This window comes from Paramisgurnus dabryanus, chromosome 2, assembly GCF_030506205.2.
Source record: "Paramisgurnus dabryanus chromosome 2, PD_genome_1.1, whole genome shotgun sequence".
NCBI lineage: Eukaryota > Metazoa > Chordata > Actinopteri > Cypriniformes > Cobitidae > Paramisgurnus > Paramisgurnus dabryanus.
The window spans coordinates 33680257-33700425 of NC_133338.1; the positions used below are offsets into that span (position 1 = coordinate 33680257).

Here is a 20169-nt window from a genome sequence, read left to right on the forward strand (position 1 = left end):
ACAGAACATTATCAAAACAACATGTAGCATATTTACTTTTGGAGAGTATAAAATCCATAACAATCTCTCAAAAAACAGGAACATACATGCTGATAACAAATGTATAGACTGAATGCACTGCAGGTTGAAATAGTAAACATACCACCTTGATATTTGATAGTTGTGCTGTAATTTTATTGCATTAATTGGAGCCAATCATGGATACATGTAATGTGAACTGTTGGAGCATTTGCCGTGGCACTGAAGAACTTCAAATATCCTATATCTAAATCTATTTCAATGAGATCCATCTGGTTTTAAGACACTACTGGCTTTGATAGGGGGCTTGATCTCATATAGAGCTTCACAATACAGATGGAGAACTAATATTGCCTGATCAAAAGCCATCGTCTCTTAAACATACACCTGCTGGCATAACTAAACCAAAAAGAGGAAAGTCAACAGGGAGTTACAGTGTATGAAGTAACATTAGGTTATACCATCACCTACTGTTCATTTTAAGAACTGCATTAATAGGTTCAGAGCACAGGCTTTCTTTTGCAAGACATCAAGATCCAGTGGAATGGAAAAAATAAAATAAACAAAATAAAAATTATTTCACATAGACAAAAAAAACTTACCTCCCTTTAAGTAGACCAGCCACAAATTAAAATAATTACATCACTTTTTCTATATCTCTTTTAAAATGTTATTTTCAGATTTCAGAAATAAACTTGGTCACTCAATGGTTATCAGGAAAAAAGAAAAATTGCACACTACATGAAAAGCAACAATCATTAATTGTCACTCAGCCCTAAGACAGGACACAAAACATCTGGCCTCTACCAAAAGCATACATAAATCCAAGGTCACTGATAAAAAATAAATACGTTAACAAATATAACTTCTTATGGGCAGATGACTCCGAGAGGCTGTAATCTTTTAAACATGGCAATGTTGATAGTGTTTTTAAATGTCAACATCAACACACTTCTCCTCTTCAAACTCTCTGTGAAAGACAGCAAAACTCATGTAAGCGCAATTTTATACTTGCACTTCAAAATGGGTGGTGCGGTCATCTATGAATATGCTCTCTTTCAGTTGCCGACATTGCCCTACCAAAACATACATAAACACAACATAATAACAGAGGCTGATGAATAATGTTGGCAATTGAACCCAAACCCGTACATAGCTTTGAGGAACCGCAGTGCTAATATGTTTATATTTATAGCATAGCTAAATTTGAACAATGCTATAAAAGTCTTATGAAACCATTTCCAAGTTTGATCATGTATTTTTCTTTTTTAAACTTTTTTTAAAGCTTTTTATGTTTTGTTAAGTTTTTTTTTTTGTACAAATATTTGTATTATCTTGTACATGACCAAAAATAACCACTCTTCAAAAAAGGAACAAAAACATGCATAATTTCTTTTTGTACTCATTACATTTTCCATGTTTTTATAGACATTTAAAAATCTTTGTACTTTCAATATAACACATCTTTTTTTGTAATCAGTCTTTTTTTAAATTTCAGTTTTCCTCAGTGAGGTAAAAGTCTGGGGTATTAGGTATTGCTCAAGTTGAAATTTCTCTCCTACGTTCTCAGGTCCTCCACATTAACCACCATGGAGTCCTTCAGCAGGGCAGAGCAGCTCCTCTATAGGCAGTGAACAGAAGCTGTGCAAAAGCCAGTGGAGTTCAGGCCTAAACTCTCCCACATGATTTAAATTCAGTGGACTAAACCCCTAATAAAAGTTTTTTTTTCTTTTCCAGCAACAGAGTCACACGTAGCCCCTGAACAGTGGGACAGGAGAGATAAATGATACCATCGGTGCTCCTCTGTGGTCAGAGACGGTAAGAGCAGGTGTGAGTCTGCAAGAACAGCGCCTCCTATCTACACAGGTCCTTGAGCGCTGCCTCACTTTGGGGTTTCCTCTTCTTCGCAATGACTTTGTGATGAGGCTTGCTGTTTTGTTGTATCTTGTTGGGATTGTTCTGTGGCCCTGGAGCACTTTTAGCGTTGGCACGCTGCCGGTTCTAGTTAAAACACATGAAAAACATTATAGATGACGGGTACCTTGGAAAATAATGTCTGTCATAAATTGATTTACAGACATTGCTTACCTTACTGCCCTTATTAGTGGGTGTTTGCATTGGCGTTGAATGATTCTGAGATCTGTGATTGGACATATTTCTCTCAGTACTCTCACTGTGAGTGCCGGAGCCCCGCCCACCCAGTGCTTTTGCCGTCTTACAGGGCGTTCCATCAGAATCCTGCAGAAAGACAGTCACGACGCATGACATCGGTCCTAAACTTTTTGTTTCAGATGAAAGAACGTGTTTGCATGGGTAAAAAGTGCTTACCGCATCGCTTGAGCTGGAAGCTGTTGAGGATGGAGATGTTAAAGGTGAAGAGGATGTTGATGAAGGAGAAGAAGAGGAGGAACTGGATGACACTTTGCTTCTGGGGACTGGAAGAAGCTCTTCAACTTCCTCTGAAAAGTTATTATTACATTCATCCTCAGGCTCAACTAGCAGAGTGACATCATTTCCTATTAAAAAAAAAACATTAAGGAATATTCAGCTTTCCAAAGACAGAGGTATACCAGAGATCACAATGAGCTAAGTCATAGAGTAATGTCATACCATTACAGTTGAGGGCAGGGTCGTTGTTGCTTTGCTGGACCCAGTGTTTACTGATCCAGTCACGATACTCTGCTACTTCCTGGGTGACACGGATTATTCTACCCAGAATGCTGTGGGAGATAAAAATGAAGTGAAGATATGAATCCTATCCTGAGTTCATCCTGTTTTGTGACAGGATTTATTTATTTACACCTGAGTGTTAAAGGGATGAGGGATAGTTCACCCAAAAATAGAAATAATTTTCTCACTCTCATATTGTTACAAACCTTAAACATTTCTTTGTTCTGATGAACACGATTAAGATTTTTTAGGAATGTTTGTAACTAAACCGATCATAAGCCCTATTTACTTCCATAATAGGAAAAATAATACAATGGAAGTAAATGGGGCTCATGAACGGTTTGGTTACAAATATTCCTTAAAATATCTTCCGCCGCGTTCATCAGAACAAATACATTTATACAGGTTTGTAACAACATGAGAGTGAGTAAATGATGACAGAATTTTCTTTTTTGGGTGAACTATCCCATTTTTGACACAACCACCACAAAACAAGTATTTTATTAAAGAAAGTATATATTTAATCATAAAAGTAATATCTTATTACTATTAATTATAATAATATTAAACTTTACAAAAAAAATAACAACGATCCAAAAGCATCCAAAATCAAATCAAAACTATGTTATATTTGATCATCTTCGATCTAGTCAGCCTTTAAAAGAATTTGCAGAAATTCACCAAAAAGCTTCTTGAAGTCTCACCCGAGATACTTTTTAAACAGCATTGAATGAGTTCACATTTATTCTGGGCTCTTATTGGCTGTTTTTCTTCATTATTCAGTCCAAATCATCGATTCCAAAAATGTGTTTTTAAATACAATTTGTGTTTTAGTTTTCTGCTGGCCCAGTTATTATAAGTAATTAATATAAACATCCACTTTCAGATTACAATATATTTATGATCATGCGAAAAATTTCAAGCAAGTGCTTCTGAACAGTAATGTATGTTGTATTTACACAATATACTGTATCACCGTGCTATTAACTACTAAGAAAATGAAATGCACAATTTTTGTAAGACGACTGTAAATTTACATGCACTGTCTCACCTCTCAAACTTGCTGTTGGGGTAGTGCTTGGCAATTGGAGATACAGCGTGACCCAAGACAAGGTAAGCATAATCAAAAGCATCTTTCACCTGCATCGCTCCATATGAACTTCGTCCAACATCATTTCCTGTGACAGGCAGATACACAAACATATGTTAGAACATTCAGGTGGGAAAGATTGCATAAATATTGTATATATCCAGATCAGCAAATTTTCTTGTAAATGTCTGTATTCTTTCTGAATGTGAATAAGAGACCTGGTTGCAATGGATCCTCAATGTAAAGCATAGAGGGTCTGTACCCATCCAGCATGCCCTTCTGCACTTCATCTTTAGCCACATACGAGCCACCATCTTTGATCCTGATCCCCGTCTTCAGGTAGTTAAAATGCCGACCATACAACTCAAAGAACTCTATTAATAGCACACCCAGGTTTGGGTTTGGACTGTTCACATCCTCTCGGTAATGAAGCTAGATAATAAAGAAGAAATTATTATTACAATGTTATTGCATACTTAACAGCTTATAAATATGCGCACAAAGAAAGTAGACGTAATATCAGAAAACTATCAAGGGAAGAATTAAAATAATCCTGATCTTCTAAAAGAAAATCATCTTTCATTATATAATTTGTTTAGTTAAATGTGTTTACCAGAAATATTTAGGGGGGGGGGGGGGTTAAAGGTATTTTATGCATTCTGACTTATTAACACTGTTAAAGAGTTGGATTCTTCATGCTAAACATAGGCAAAGTGTTAACAAAGCAGTTGATGACAAAGTATTTCTGTGCCGAATGCACCTCTCCAAGGTTCGTACAAGTTTCAGAAAGTTTTTTTTTTTTTTGAACATGCAAGATTCATACATAACAATCTTGTTTTATTTCTTTTTTTGGGCAATTTCACTGCTGGAATTACAGTGGAGTACTTATCTGGGCACTTTAACCAGAATAGCGCACGCACACACCAAACAAGAGCTGACATGAAATCAACCTCACCAAAGAAGTGTGTTGTTGTTTGTGAGGGAAATTTAAGCTTGTTTAGCTTTCCAAAGAACCCAGCAGTATGGAAACGATAGATATAGTTTGTTTATCTGGGGTAGCAGTGGATTGCAAGTGTTTGTTCAACGGTGGATTTTGTTAAAATGGGGCAGTTACAGTCGGAGTCACAACACGAACATATAGTGAATCATAAGTTACCGAGATATTGGGATAATGTTTTGGGTGTGTTGCTTGCTCTTGACTCGGTCCGCCCGTGGTAGGGCCTTGTGTGTATTCAGAAAGAATCATTACAGGGGATTTGTCCTTTATAAATCTGATTAAACTGAAGACTCTTTGGATATATGAAGGCTGCAATGCTACTCTATAGATACTTAAAATTAACATGAAATAAGCAGAAACAGCATGTGTTATGTGAGCTTTAAATGCACAATTGAGTACATTTTGGTATGCATGTGTTTACAAGCAAGAGCGAGATTTAGAGAAGAAGCCTGACCTGTAAGAAGCTAACCGCCATAAGGAATAGACTGTAGGATCCGATTCCTCCAGTGAAAACCTCATTCAGCTCTCTCTGCAGTAAAAACTGCTTTAAAACCATCACCAGGTATGGTAACACAGGGTATTGCTGTAACACACAAATACAAACAAGTCAAAATCTGTTTGAGTTATCAAGCCCCTGGTGCTGATCCAATGTACTTTTTTTCAAATCACAGCATCTAAAACCTACACAGCATCTATTTTACACCTCAGTGTGCGCTAATGTGCCAGCACCCCACACTCACCTGTTTGAAGTCCTTGATAAGGTTTGCAGCTTTAACACCACTTTGCACATTAAAGCTGATGTCCACTTTGACCTCTGTGCGCGAGTCTGTGAGTTTGATGATGGGGACCTACACACAGACACACGAACAGAGCATTATATATGGAAAACCAAAATGACCACCAAAACATACAACATAAAGCAGCGCTCGTACCGTTGCTTTGTCAAGCACTTTGATAGTGTTCTCGTCTGCAACTTGTCTCTTGCGTAGCGCCTCTTCAAGAGTCCAGAGAGGCAAAGTCTCCCAGTTCCCAAAAACCACCAAGTCTATGTCACTGGTACACAGAGGAAGAGAGATAGTGAAAAAAACACAAAATTAACTCAACATGAATGAGATAGACTGCTTTGGACACACCACGTGCACACACACAGATTTATTTAAATAAGACATGGTTCAGTGATTCAGGGGAAGAATAAATGCAGTATGACTGGGCTGAGTGACGTGAGATTGAATCTCATGGAAAAATGCACACAGTCTGGATCATGGGATAAGCAGAGCTAAAATTACAAATCTTAATCTCCCCACACACACCCCTACCTACTCATACATGGAAACAAAATGAGGGAACAAAGTACTAAAAAAAACTGATTCAATACAATGCAATCTTTGTTCTACCTTATAACTTCTTTAACATAGTTGAATTAAGAAACAAATAAGTAATTTAAATCCCATTACCTCTCCACTTTGTTTAAATGGGCCAAACAGGTGGAATAATAGATACTTTCAAGACTATTAAAATATACCATACAGATGTTGTTTTAAGTAACAAAAATAGCATAAGTAAAAAGGTTTTGGCATTACCTTGTAGGCAAGTACAAGCCCGTGCTGAAGCTGCCAAATACTTGAACCTGAACAAGGAAAAAGGAAAAGAGGTCAGACTGAAACTGTGAAACCATCATCACCAATAGTCATTCCTTTGTTCAGATTTCAGGCTGAACAGATGACTAGTATTCCCATGAGCCGAGTTTCTGTCCATTCTGTTCATACATAGACCTCAAACCACAAACACAATAATAACAATACATGTACAACTAAACAAAGTAATGATAGGATTTGAAAGCAAGAATGAAAAGTCTGTGCTTTTGCCCCCACGTAAAGATTGAATACTATGTCTGTGCCAAATTTCATGTTATTCTAAGCATGCCAAGAGCCTTAAATTTAGCATCTCCAATGTCCAATTGGCATAATTTTGATGAAGTTTGGTGTCAAATCGCATGAATCCCCTAGGAGTATTTAAAAGTTCATTACATGCAACTGTCAAAAACATCCACTTTTGTGACTGTCACACTTCCTTGTGCCAGTTGGTGGCACTATGCCTGGGACTTACAATTGCCACATCAATGTGATCAGACTCCTTGGTCAAACATACACCTCACAATCAAACAATGCATGTCTTATATCAAGACACTTAATGTTTCCTTCAAGATTTTTTGCATTACAGGGGTTCGCTACAGAGCCCCCTCATCACACCTGTGTGCCAGCATTTGCCCTAATGGCCGACGACGCTGACGTTTGTACCAAGTTTTAGGACTTTTTGAGGATGGTAAGACCCTGAAAAAAGAAAAAACAATCCCTCTGGCCTGCTCCCAGTGCTCAGGCACTAACAAGACACTGCCGAAATACTGGTCAAATAACCTCATTAGTTTAGTTTGCATTATATTGATATGGATGTTCAGTGGCTTTTCTTCAAATCCTTTTAAATCAGAGCACTTTTGTGTTGTTTCATGTAGCCAGACACAGCTTAATACATGTGTCAAAAGCCTTTAGAAACATAGTCGAGAGTTTTTGTGTTTGTTTTAAGCCCCAAACATTGCTTTCAGGTGCCACGTGGCACCCATCTTAATCCTCGTATATAGTTCTTGGTGACATTGTGTAAGTAATAGCTAAAAAGAACTGACCTCATATATACAGCAAAAAAAAAGAAAACACGTATTGTTCTATGTAAAAACAAGCTAAGCTCTGACAACATCTGTGGCATAGTCTTGACTTAAAAATTCATTAGATTTGGTGCTTTTAATCAAGGTCTATAGGACAATGTCCCCCATAATCCCCCATAGATTCCCATGGTCTTGGATTCCCACTGTCATTGGTACTTCTGTCAAAATGGCTTTTATTGCAAAAGGAGAAAAACGTTAAAACTACGTTTTGTTAAAATCAACAGAATGCCGCAACATATTATAACCTAATTCGAAATAAAAAAATTTGAACTTAGAAATTTGAATTTGGGCCTAGAAAATAAGTATCAATATTTATTAAGACAGTGTTGTTGTGCAGGCGCTTAGTGATGCAAGAGTCTGTATGGTTCAAAAATAGCAGATAAAGCCTCTCCTTGCACAGTTAAATACTCAATCTGCTTACACACTATTCATATGAAGCTCTTCCAGTACGAGTCTATGATGTCCATTGAATAATAGAAATAATATTTTCCTACATGTTTTTAGAGGAGTAGGGATCTTGAGAGAAATGGGCATGTCTGACAAAACTTTTTATTCCTAAATCCCAAAATACATAAGCAACCATGCAGGAAAAAAACAACCTCAGCACTGGCACTTGAAGTGCAGTTTTTACAATGTATTTTTATGCATGGCAATGAATAGATTTTATAGGCTCCTGGGTACTTTGGCGCCTCACTGAGACCATAGATTAAACTGACTTTGTTTATTTTAAATTACGTTATTTATTTATTTTTATAAATTTATATTTAGAATTGAATTTGTCACAATCGTTTGCACAATCATTGAACTCAGGTTCTTTGAGATTTTAAAAAGGTCAACTAAAATATCTCCGTCAGATGAGATTTTATGTTTTTGTACTGGGACTCAACTGTCTAATAATATACATTATAGAAACTTTATGTGGATAATCAGTCAACTACAAGTGTGCAAGTAACACTAACCTCGGCACTGGGCCACAGGTCCTTGATGACTCTCTGGATCCTGGCCACCACCTCCAGCCTCATTTGCTCTTCCTCTGGGCGAGGAGAGATGTATTCATAAAAGTCCTTTATCTCTTCATGCAGCCTGGAAAAAGAGGGAGAAATTAACTGAGCATGACAGAATCACTAGATATTAAAGGAATGATGTCTTCATTTAAAATAAGGCTCCTAAATTATTAACAGTAATACCACACAGAAGTGCTTAAGCAGCACAGTACCAGAATCAGGTGGTGCCTACAATAAACCCTGTGACCTTTTGAGCTGAAATGCATATGCTAAGGCTTACATTGTTCTTTGGAAATAATTTCTAAAGAAGAGTATTTGTTGGCCGATTCGGAGAATTTATTTTAAAATTAAAATAATACAAATAGTTTTCCAATACTTAATGTAAACATAATTTAAGGCAAGGGATCATGTTTACATCTAATAGCAATTACTCTACATGTAACAGAAGTTACAGGACCAAACACAAGGTGCAGCTATAATCACATGACAGACTTACTAGAAAGTCCTTATATGTGTCTGTGTGCACTGTAAGTAGAATGTGAATCAAGCCTGACAGACTTGTTCCACCCATGTAACAGATTTGTAGTTTGCTTCAGTATTTAATGGCACTTAACTAAAGCATATACGTGACCCTGGGCCACAAAACCAGTCATAAGTACCCACAAGTATATTAGCAATAGGAAACAATACATTGTATGGCTCAAAATTATAGATTTTTCTTTAATGTCAAAAATCATGCAAGGAATAATTGACAATGGGCTGTTGTATTATTCGAAAATATTGCGCACCCAATGCAGTGCAACGTGAAACAGGTGTGTGTTATTTTCAATTATACCATTGGGCTGTTGAATACTTTATTCTGATTGGTTAAGAAATGTTCTATGATAATGCATTATTTTTCAAGCACACGTGACCAGTCAAATGTCTTAACATAACCACCAGAGCAATGTCTTCGCAATGTCTATGTTAACTGTGGTACAAGCGGAATAATTGACAAGTTATTTTCAAATAATTCAAAGGACTGTAAAGGCCCATTGTCAATTATTCCTTACATAATTCAAAGGACCGGAGTCCTGAATATTTATATATGTTTCTATGTGTTCTATGTGTGCATGTATGTATGTATGTATGCATGTATGCATATTTATGTGCTTTGAGTGGTGGCGGTGACAGAGCAGTAAGCAACTCACACCCTAGTTACGCTCAAGTAAACATTCAAAGGCTGGTTATTATTACAGCAGGCAGATAGAGATTGCCGGCGGCAGGTGATGGCCCATTACACACCTCCAGGCCAAAACCTAGATTAGTAGACATCACTGAAGTCCAACAGTCCTAGTGCATTTAAACATGCATGCTACATTCAACTAATATGGCTTCACTAATCAACTAATAAAAAATTAAAGATACCAATAAATGTGTTTTCAGCTTTAAACAAAAGCTGATATTGTAAAATTCTTGAGCTTTAATTGATTGAACCTCAAGGTAACTATTAAAGTTCCCAATGTGCATAACACTCCTTAACCAAGTTCTTCCATATTTTTTCTTACATAGTCAGGGAACAACTGACATAAATAAAACGAAACTTAACAGTAAAAGAATACAAGAAAAATATCTTCCACCCAGATATTTCAGAAATAGTCCACACAGGTGTGACACCTGCCCTAAAGAACATTGTCGCTCGGGAATTCTATGCATCCTATTACAGAAGAATGAGAGTGACTCTCAGGAATTGTTAACAAACCTTGTGGCAATGCCCCACGAGTCAAACTGATGGATCACATTTACACCTTATCTGTGCCGAGTGAAAAAGTGGTTTCATAAAGGTAAAGTTGACCTAAACAGGGATTCATTTGACTGAATAAGTGAAACAAATGCAGACTGCGTGCTTGTCTGAGTGGAAACTCTGAAAGTAATGTTCACATTTTCTATAACAAGTCACAAACAAATGAGTCATGCAAAACTTTGAGCATGCAAACACGTGGTCTCTTGGGGTCCCGTGTGTTTGTCTGACTGTGCTGAAGAACCCAAACTGCATGAGAAATTCAGCCCTAACTTTGCTCTCAAAGACACTCCGCAGAGGCAGTCGGACAACATTCATCAGAGGCGGTCACCGCTGCAACACAAACACACCCAATGCAAACACACTGGACGGTTCTGCAATGTGCAACGTTTGTGCCAAGAAAATCCCATGATGCGAAAAAAGCACCCTTAAACATTTCGCAATCTCAGCAGATGTTTAAATGTTAGTAAAAGAATATGAGCAGTTTTCAAATTAAATGGAAAGCATGGTCAGAAAGATCAACAAAATTGTCACCCAAGTTTCAAACCAGACCTTTTACAAATGTTGTGATCTTAATGAATTGTAAAAATTAACGAAACATGTCAATTGCAGCATTAAACATTTAGATTTTAGATTTCCTAATACATTTTTTTGCAGTGTTGTGCATTTAAACAAATCACAGGCATGTCTGTTAAGCTAAGGAATGTAATGGGCAATAAGATGTGTTTTAATGAGGAGTTCTGATGTGCGCACTGATGCTTTCATCATAAACATCAGAGTTAATATGTGATGAAAATTAGATGCATGCAAGAGAGTTTTGGGACATTAATTTTAAGTAATTGACAGTTTCAGTGATCCATTATGATCGCTTTCGGTACACCATTTATTACCAGTTTGAATTCACATTTTGTTTATCATGCAACTAGACTTAATTAAATAATGCTTAAAACAGCATCCATAACACTTCTCAGCTTTAATAATCATGATTACAATATAAAGTACAATGATTTTTGTTTTAATCTTGCTGTATTGAGTGCTCACTTCATATTTAAAACATCTTATATGCTGTTCTGACTGAGCCACCTCAGTTTAAAGACAGTTCTGATGCTGCTTTGTTTTATCATCATATACTTTATGCATTAAATAATTAAAAAGTAAATAATAAATTAATTTAATAATGGCCGCCGCCTTATATAGCATTCTGCAATTGTTGTGCAGAATGATACATTTTTGGTAGTGCCAGCTGCATTTCTTGACATGCCAGGAGATGTGCATTTGCAGTCTGTTTGGTTGATTAGTCCTGTATTGAGGCGTGGCAAAATCTGTATTTGTTGAGATTTAAGCTGTTCCCACTAACCAAGTATAGGCTACTTTGGTTTAAGTTGTGTCTATAAAAGAGGGAGTGGAATATGTTACACATTGCCGATAAATAAACAGTTGTTAAATTATGATACTTTAATTTTCTAGCACTATTATAGTATAGTTTATCATAACATTACTCCATCATGAACTACACACATCAGTCTGTAATCAAATCATCACATATCAATTTGAGAAGTTCAACTACAATAATAGTTTTTTGCATATAATAGTGAATGTGCTTGCACATATGTTGTAGCACAAAGTCTACATAGAAAGTATGCTCAGTCTAACAACAGAACTGAGATCAGTTGAAAGAGGAAGAGAGAGTATAAATGGCATTCTGATTTCAACTTATTTCACCAAATCTAAAACAAGATCTAGACCTTTAAAGCATTCATCCCTAGAAGCCTGTTTCAAAGGCACATTTGACCTCAGTGTTGTCCATTCATGTTATGGGAAAACAGACACCCACTGAGTATAACAGCCCAGAGTTTCGTTTCACAAGAAAAGCTGTTCAGATAAGTTTCCATTCTTCAGAGCTGCCCGTTAAGCCATCCAATCAAACACAAGCAACATGCGGTTTACTGCCCCTGTCAGCCAATCAGCCTGTCACAACCCTACAAGTCCATTCATCCCAAAACCTAAAAGATGTTTTTACTGGATGACTTAAAGTACACATAAAAACATGCATACTTTAATGTTGAGATAACATTGATTTTGGTTGCAATGTGTGTTTGTGTGCAAAATGGGTTTCTGTGAAAAAAATTATTGTGACATTTTGGTATCTGTTGACCAAGTTCAAAGCTATTGTTAAAGGTCAATCATTGTGTCACCTACAGCATCTCTACAGAGAATACAATACACAAATATGGTAATGTGCAGTGATGTTTAGGTTAGAAAATCCTACTTTTATAAATGCAAAACTACATCATCATATAGACACAACACAATTCAATAAACAAACAAGCAAACAAACAAACAAGGAACAGTAAAAAAACAGAACAAGTAAGTTAACCATCTGCCCTCCAAGAGATCAAATTGTTCATTGGCATGATGGCAAGACTGATATCAAGTTATCCTCCACAAGGCCTTTCTTTTTGGGGCGGTAATGATCATACATACTACATACAGTCATTAATCATCTGTTTATCTAATGGATTGCATGTGCCAAAATATTGCCTTAATTTGACTACAGTAGGGATTAGAGATGTAACATGAACATTTAATATCATGATTATAGTGACCAAAATGATTTTTAGCATCAAAATAATAATAATAATAAAATAAATCTCATCAAAAAACAGCAATCATCTGTCAGCATCGGTCAGCTTAAGCAACAAAGAAGAAATAATGAAAACATGAACAAGATGTTTGGTTATGTATGCACCCTTTTGGACTATACACTCTAAAAAACAAACGGTGCTATATAGCACCAAAACAGTTGCTTTGGATCGTAACGATAGAAGAACCATTTTTAGTGCCATATAGCACCAGTGAAGAACCAGTGAAGCACCAGTGAAGCACCAGTGAAGCACCTGTGTAGAACCATATAGTGCTATGTAGAACCATATGTGGTGCTATATGGCCCCTATATGGTTCTACACTGGTGCTTCACTGGTGCTTCACTGGTGCTTCACTGGTTCTTCACCGGTGCTATATGGCACTAAAATGGTTCTTCTATCGTTACGATCCAAAGCAATTGTTTTGGTGCTATATAGCACCGTTTGTTTTTTTAGAGTGTAGGTTGTAATAGAGAAGCGCTGTTATCACAAATAAATGGGAGGAGAAGTGAATGAATATCAGTGTGTTGTGTTAACTTTAGGGCTGTGATGATACATAGCGTTTCACATAAAAAATACGATTCTGAATTTCAAGTTTAAGTCGTTTGTAATGTGCATTTAAAAAAGCAAAACTCGTCAAACATAATCATTCCAAATTCTCTTTATTATCATGAAAATACCTGAAACAATTTGAAGAACAGTGATAAATATGCCTAAATATACATAAATATGCCACTAGATATATCCTGGAATAGCGTTTGTAATGGTTCTTCTTCTGTGGCATAAATGAAGTCTCTGCATGAGCGTGCTTCACCGTAATTCATTACAATTCATTCATTAAGAAAACGCGCATTTGCACCATTAATCATCACAGCCCTAGTTAACTACAGATTATTTTGCATGTTGCTTTTGCATTCCTAACATAAATTAATAAAACCTGTTTTATGATCCACTTGCCTGTGTAAGATTGTTGGCAACTTTGGTGGATTAATCGTGCAAATGCGCGTTTTCTCAATGAATGAATTTGAATGAATTACAGTGAAATGCCGCCACATCCAAAAGCCAGAGGGCGCTCTGGTCTAGAAGAGCCATTTGTGCCACAGAAGAAGTAGCATTGCAAACGCTATTCCATGAAAATGTCTAAAGGGATATTTATATCGCTGTTCTTCAGATTGTTTGAGGTATTTTCATGATAATTAAGAATATTTTGAATAATTGTGTTTGACGAGTGTTGCTTTTTTAAATTCACATTACAAACGAGTCAAACTCATAGTGATTTTAGATTGATAAGGACTTCCTACTGATCACAGAGCCGTAGTACATGCACAAGCTGTGCATGTTACACAGAATCGGAGCCTTGCGATTCAGAATCAATTTCAGGCAGGTCTTTTTAATGGGGAACGCAATGTATCGTCACAGCCCTAGTGGATGCAGGACAGTATTTATGGTTTCCCGATAATTAAAATTTGAAAATGGTAATACTAACCATCTGGAATTTTTATCATGATAAACTGTAAAACCGCCAATCGTTACATCCTTAGTAGGGATATGCAGAAATGTTTTTTATAATCAAAATTAAACGACTAGTCTGGGTTTAGAAAGCCCTGTATTATTGGCTAGACAGCCAGTCTTTTTTATTATTTGGGAATTGTGTCTCTGTTTAAATTTACCATTGCAATCGTTTTGCTAACCGATTATATATAAAGTTTCCACAAGACATATTTGGCACAGTTCTGTGATAAATAACTGACCTTCAAGCAATTATTAAAGTTCAAAGTACAATACCCAACTCTTAACTTAAGTCTGACCAAAGAACATGCAATACCTTTAGGCAAGGTGCTCCATTTCAGGTTGCTAGGCACAGTTTGACCTGCTGTCAAGTCAGGAATGGCAATGCCTTTAGGCTGCTGAGAGCATACTGACCCTTTAAAGCTTAAACACTTAGGAGAACCATGATAAAACCACAATTACATACATTATACACCCCCATTATTCGTGTTCAGTGTGTGCTAACGGTTTACTTCCTATAAATATGCAATCCTGTCCCCTACATCTGATGTAAAAACACTGATTTTAATCAAAGTTAGCTTTGTTACTTATGGGACTACCTTCTGTTTCAAAAGTCAATAATACAAATCATAATCACACACAGGAACAATGTGAAAGAGGCAGTTCACACATTGGTTGTTTTTAAAGTCGCCATTAAATTAAAAGGAAAAACTGTCATTTGTTTGCAATATTATGGCTTTTTTACAAATGAATTATCTGTAAGCTTCATTTTTTTTTATTCATGTGCCCTCATTATATTTAACCAAACACGCAAATCTCCTCCCCTCCTCAAAACGATCTCTCTTTACTTCCGGTCATATGGTTTGGCAGGTGGGCGGGGTCCCGGAGAAGATCGCTGAGATTAGCAATTAGCAACACAACCCAACTTCAAACAATCCAATCAGATATTGATGGACAAACTCAAATCCAGCCCTGCCTTCCAGGTATCAATGCATCAAGGCACAAGATAATGAAGGCACTGTATCTCAGGAGACAGAAAGTAAAACAAACATTGGATTCGGACGTGCCTTGATGCCTCTGAAGGCAGCATTTTAGAGATTTTGGCCGCAATGTTAATTATATCTTTGTTAGTACAACATAAAAAGCGCCCAACATGGCCTCACCCATGGCCTCACATTTAATATTGTTCCTAGATAGCTTTTCCTAAATTTTGCTAACTATTATTTACCAGGCAACATCACCAACATAATGCAGTCATTAACAAATTGCATAATGCAGATTCTAAAAATGTTGCTGCCATTGTACTAAAAACAAAAGTAACATGAGTCATACACATTCTTTAACACACAACTGTCAAAGTGTTTAACTTACTTGACCCAAAGTAACTCTATTTTTCGGAAAATACCACTTTAGGAAGAGCCACAGTAATGATTCAGAGTCTGACTTAAGGGCTTTAACTGGGTACGGGTGTCTGGCACAGTCAAACCTTTGGCACAGAGCTTATAAAACTCACACACCCAAAAACCTCTCCTAGCAACAGAGATTTAGTATACTCAGGGAAATGCATGCTGAGAGTGAGATTACTTGTGTAGTATCTTAAAGTTCTAAGGAAACAAACACGGTTTTATTTTAATATAGACTCCATCAACCAACTAGAAATGCCTCCCTCGTGTCCTGTGTAATTATGGTATGTACGTAATAACAGTGATCGCTTAAAAACGGAACATTTAGCTTTAATTTGAGAGGCAGCAGCCAGAGGGTTTTTATTCTAAACAGTAAATAATACCAATCATTTACATGCATTTATGCATTTGGCAGATGCACTTAGCAACTTAAGAGTGCATTCAATCTATACATTTTGTTTCAGTATGCAAGTTCCCTGGGGACGTTCCCTGGGGACGTTCCCTGAGTTTCAAAGTTTTGCAAAACGACAGCATTATCATTTTTCTCAAAAAAAGGAATCTGTGAAAACAGTAAATGTGTACATCATGTTTAGTCTACAGACATGCACGAGACAGCCATAAAAACAATAGTGGTGTTCAACAGGGGTCCTCACACTTTTTTAAGAGTGACATTTTTAAATTACTTCAGTGTACTAACAGGCTAGCCAAATACTGAAACCTTCCTACTATTTTTTGTTTTTTTTTTTTAGAAAAACCCAACATAAAAAATTCAGCAGCGGCACAACTGAGTGGAGAAAGAACAGAGGGGAAACCCTCTCACACTGCAGCATAGCTGTCAGGCTGATGAAAAGATCAGAATTCACTCTGAGAAAGCTGATTGGTTAGAAGCACTGTGACATCAGAGAGACTGGGATCGTGTGTCATCTGAAAAGGGGAGCGTTTGTTTTGGGAAGAATGGGAAGGAACTCGCTCAACACGCAGAGAATATAAACAAAATTCTCTACACTCAGACACACCCATAAAACTATCACTCTTCTTATGCCTCCTAAAAGTACACTGACTGACATGATTATAGTGAGAAATGAACCTCAACCACACACACACAGCAAAAATTCCCTGTAAAAATTATGAATAAAACACTGCTATACTGCCGTAGCTTGGATATACCCTATACCGAATAAAGGGAGAACATATGTAGATTTCATTCTTATTTTATGTTTGCCGAAAATGAATAATCCCCAAATAAGCAGAAAAAAAACATTAAAGCATCCCAGACATTTTCTCTGAATATTAAGCTGTCGTATGAACATTTAAATCAGTACATTTTGTCGCACATCTATAAGACTCACTGAACTAAAAGGAGATTATTTATAAGAGGAACAGAAAACAGAGAAAGTGAGATCATCAGGTGGGAAGGTCTGTAAGGTGTGGGCTGGAGTATTAGACTAATCACAAAGGAATGCTCTTATATAAACAATCTACTAACATTACTATAAATGAGGATAAAGCTTTTCTCCAGTGTACTTTGCTCTGGGCTTCACAAGCTGCTGCATATATCACAAACGGTCATATGCACTTTCTAAAAACCTACCAAACCACCACCACACCCACAGCACCGAATTCTAACAACACACCACTATAGGATCCAACAAATTGACAGCTTTGCACTTCATAGTTTAGCAGTACACCTCTCTATTACACTAGAAGATTTAACATTAACATTTGGTGCTCTTAATAAAACCCAACCATTATAACCCAACTGCATCCATCTAGACAGAGATAAGAATGGATTGGCAGCATGTTGCTCACTTTTAATTTCACGGGTCAACATATTTTATTCTGAATGACAAACATGGAGAACAGCTTAAAATAATAAAAATAATATCGGATGTATAATGGAGGTGTAATTAAAAACACCTTTAATGACGCCAATAAAAATCCAGACAAAAAGTGCATGTCAGTATGACTCGTAATCTTCGAAAACTTAAGGGTAAGCTGAATGTGAGATGCATGGTGCAGATTACTAACTACCTGAATGACTGAAAGATAATGATTAATAGGAGGAAGAAACCGTACAACAACCACGTGTAACACTATATACAGTGTTTCATATACTGTTAATCTTTCTGGAAAAACAGATATTTTACATTTCAGCATTTGGTATATGCTTTTATCCAAAGTGCTTTGAACAAATACATTTTTATTCAGTATTTGTGCTCTTAGAGATCGAACCCATGACCTTTGCGTTGCTATCACAATGCTATACGTTGAGCTACAGGAATGTTTGCCACATAAACAATAATAACTTTGAGCATTTATTGGTATGTAAATTGTTGCATTAAACTTTACCATAGTAAGTACGGTTTTCAAAATTACAGTTAGTCCCACTATTGTTTCTGTTGTAAAACTGTGTAAGATTAGCCTTTAACATTTTGTTTACTTTTTATTTACAGTGATGCTTACGTTTTATTGTATCTGTATAGGTTTTCTCACTATGGAATCGTGAGTCATCATTTGTGGCACATTTACCTAAGGGTTTTATGTGTTCATCGCAGATCTTTTATCACAAAGCAAAAGTAAAAACTGCGAGAACTTTCTGAAAGTCTGTGAGACTGCTGGTTTTGGAATAGAGAAACGTCACGGGAACAGAGCAGGGTATTTAAACGGAAGGATTGCTGGGATACTCTAGACATGCCAAATATGGTGAAACAAGCTTGGATGTTTAACGACTGATAAACATGCGAGGTTCTATACGTTACTGTAATAAATAGATGGTGCCAGAAACAACGACGTGCTGCTTATACACATCTTATTAAATATTTAAAGACAGCTTTTGCTGAGATGGTGATGATCATAATCTGTTCCAGCGTCAGCTCACTCATCGCAACTTTTCACACAACCCTTATTTTAGCATAAATGTAACGTTAGGCCACCTCCTGAAACATAACCTTTGCTCCGAGCAAACAACCGGGCCCAACATGGGTTTGAGATGTTTTCATTCACCCACACATATAAAGTTATTTCGTGAACTCACCCCACGATGCCATGTGAATAGTTCCTGTTTTTCCATGGTGTGCCCGTGTAGATCTGCTCTTCCCCAGCTGTCTGCAGGCTCCTGTTAAAACCGTAGGTGCTCGCCTTGTTGTCTCGTTTCCTCTTGTTGGGGAGCCCCCTGCCCAATCCGACGACCCCACTTCCACCCACTTGCCCCCCTCCGCCAACACCCCTGGTCACCACAGCCTTGCTGCTGTTATTGTTATTTGTTTCCAGCGGAATAAAGTCTAGCTGATCGGCGACCTCACTGTCAGGTTTGGATCCAGACATCCCCTGCTGATCCTTGGGCTCGCTGCTGCTGCCGTTTTTAGTCGGTTTGGCACTGGCGGTGTTGCAGTTGTTGTTAAAGTAGAGATTTCCCAGCGTCTGTGTCGTTTCCCAGATTTGCATCCACAGGTTGTTGGCAGGTCCGCGTTGTTCTGGCTGAGACCAGGCGATTCTAGGATCCATCAAACCCCAGAGCCCCCAGACCAGAGCCAGGCTCGGTTCGCTTAACCCACTAGCACGCTTTGCGCTGAGGGACACGCTCGCTCTCTTCGCCCTAGACCGCTACTAAAATATCCGTTGGGGACTGTGTGGGTCCATTAACGTCTCTCCCGAGAAAAAAATACAGCGTCGCGCTTTATGAAGATACCGTAAAAAGATGCTTAACGTTAGCTAAAACAAATAGGCAACCGTCGAACTTCAGAGCTCGTGGACAGCGAAACGTGACAGGCGTCTGTTTAATGCCTCTGACCTGTTTCTATCTCAGATCGTGTCTCCTCAATGGCGGACTACTAACGGGGCTACTGCGCATGCTTCGGATGGCGGGCGAGCGGCGTGTGCGCGCGCGCGGACATCGAATGTTACGCAAGAGCGCACGTAAAGGTTTTGTTACGTAACAACAGCCGGCCACGCTGAGGCTTTGATACAATGTAGTAATTTGAATACATGTAATGTGAAGCCTTAGCGTGACTTGAGGTCATATTTCAGACTGCACGTGAAACGAGGCATGAGCTTTATAACAATTTATGTGGGTTTTACTATTATTATATAATTGTGAGATTTTGTAATTGAGAACACTAAGAAAAATTGGCCGTGAAGCTTCTAAAACTTGAAGATAGATATGGTGTTGGTTAATCTAATTCCAAACATATTACAGAACTGACAAAACAAAATATTAAGATTTATCAAAATCCAGAACTTGGGAAAACAACTCAAAGGCACTATTTCTTCTTCTAACAGTTTAGAGGTTTAATGCAACATTGCTAATCTGTTACAGAATAGTGCTTGATTGTTCTCCCTCA

The 20169-nt window shown here is 37.4% G+C and overlaps 1 protein-coding gene across 1 annotated transcript; it reads right to left on the reverse strand.

Moving 5' to 3' along the window:
• Nucleotides 1–146: 146 nt before the first annotated feature.
• On the reverse strand, nucleotides 147–19675 carry tent4b (terminal nucleotidyltransferase 4B). The gene is made up of 12 exons (XM_065289542.2): nucleotides 18864–19675; nucleotides 8451–8574; nucleotides 6356–6402; nucleotides 5708–5828; nucleotides 5516–5623; nucleotides 5230–5358; nucleotides 3997–4210; nucleotides 3740–3866; nucleotides 2629–2738; nucleotides 2347–2534; nucleotides 2107–2256; nucleotides 147–2019 (listed from the first exon to the last, which is right to left on the reverse strand). Exons 1-12 carry the CDS (start codon nucleotides 19331–19333, stop codon nucleotides 1873–1875), a joined length of 1935 nt encoding a protein of 644 aa, XP_065145614.1. The 5' UTR covers nucleotides 19334–19675; the 3' UTR covers nucleotides 147–1872.
• Between the last annotated feature and the right edge of the window lie 494 nt (nucleotides 19676–20169).

What these genes read in the sequence shown, in the direction of transcription:
- tent4b (XM_065289542.2), bottom strand. Translation starts at nt 19,333, where the DNA reads ATGGATCCTAGAATCGCCTGGTCTCAGCCAGAACAACGCGGACCTGCC. An exon ending in AAGTGCTTGACAAAGCAACG is followed by an intron (nt 5,624 to 5,707) that starts GTACGAGCGCTG and finishes GTCTGTGTGTAG; the next exon opens with GTCCCCATCATCAAACTCAC. An exon ending in TGAGGATCCATTGCAACCAG is followed by an intron (nt 3,867 to 3,996) that starts GTCTCTTATTCA and finishes TGCCTGTCACAG; the next exon opens with GAAATGATGTTGGACGAAGT.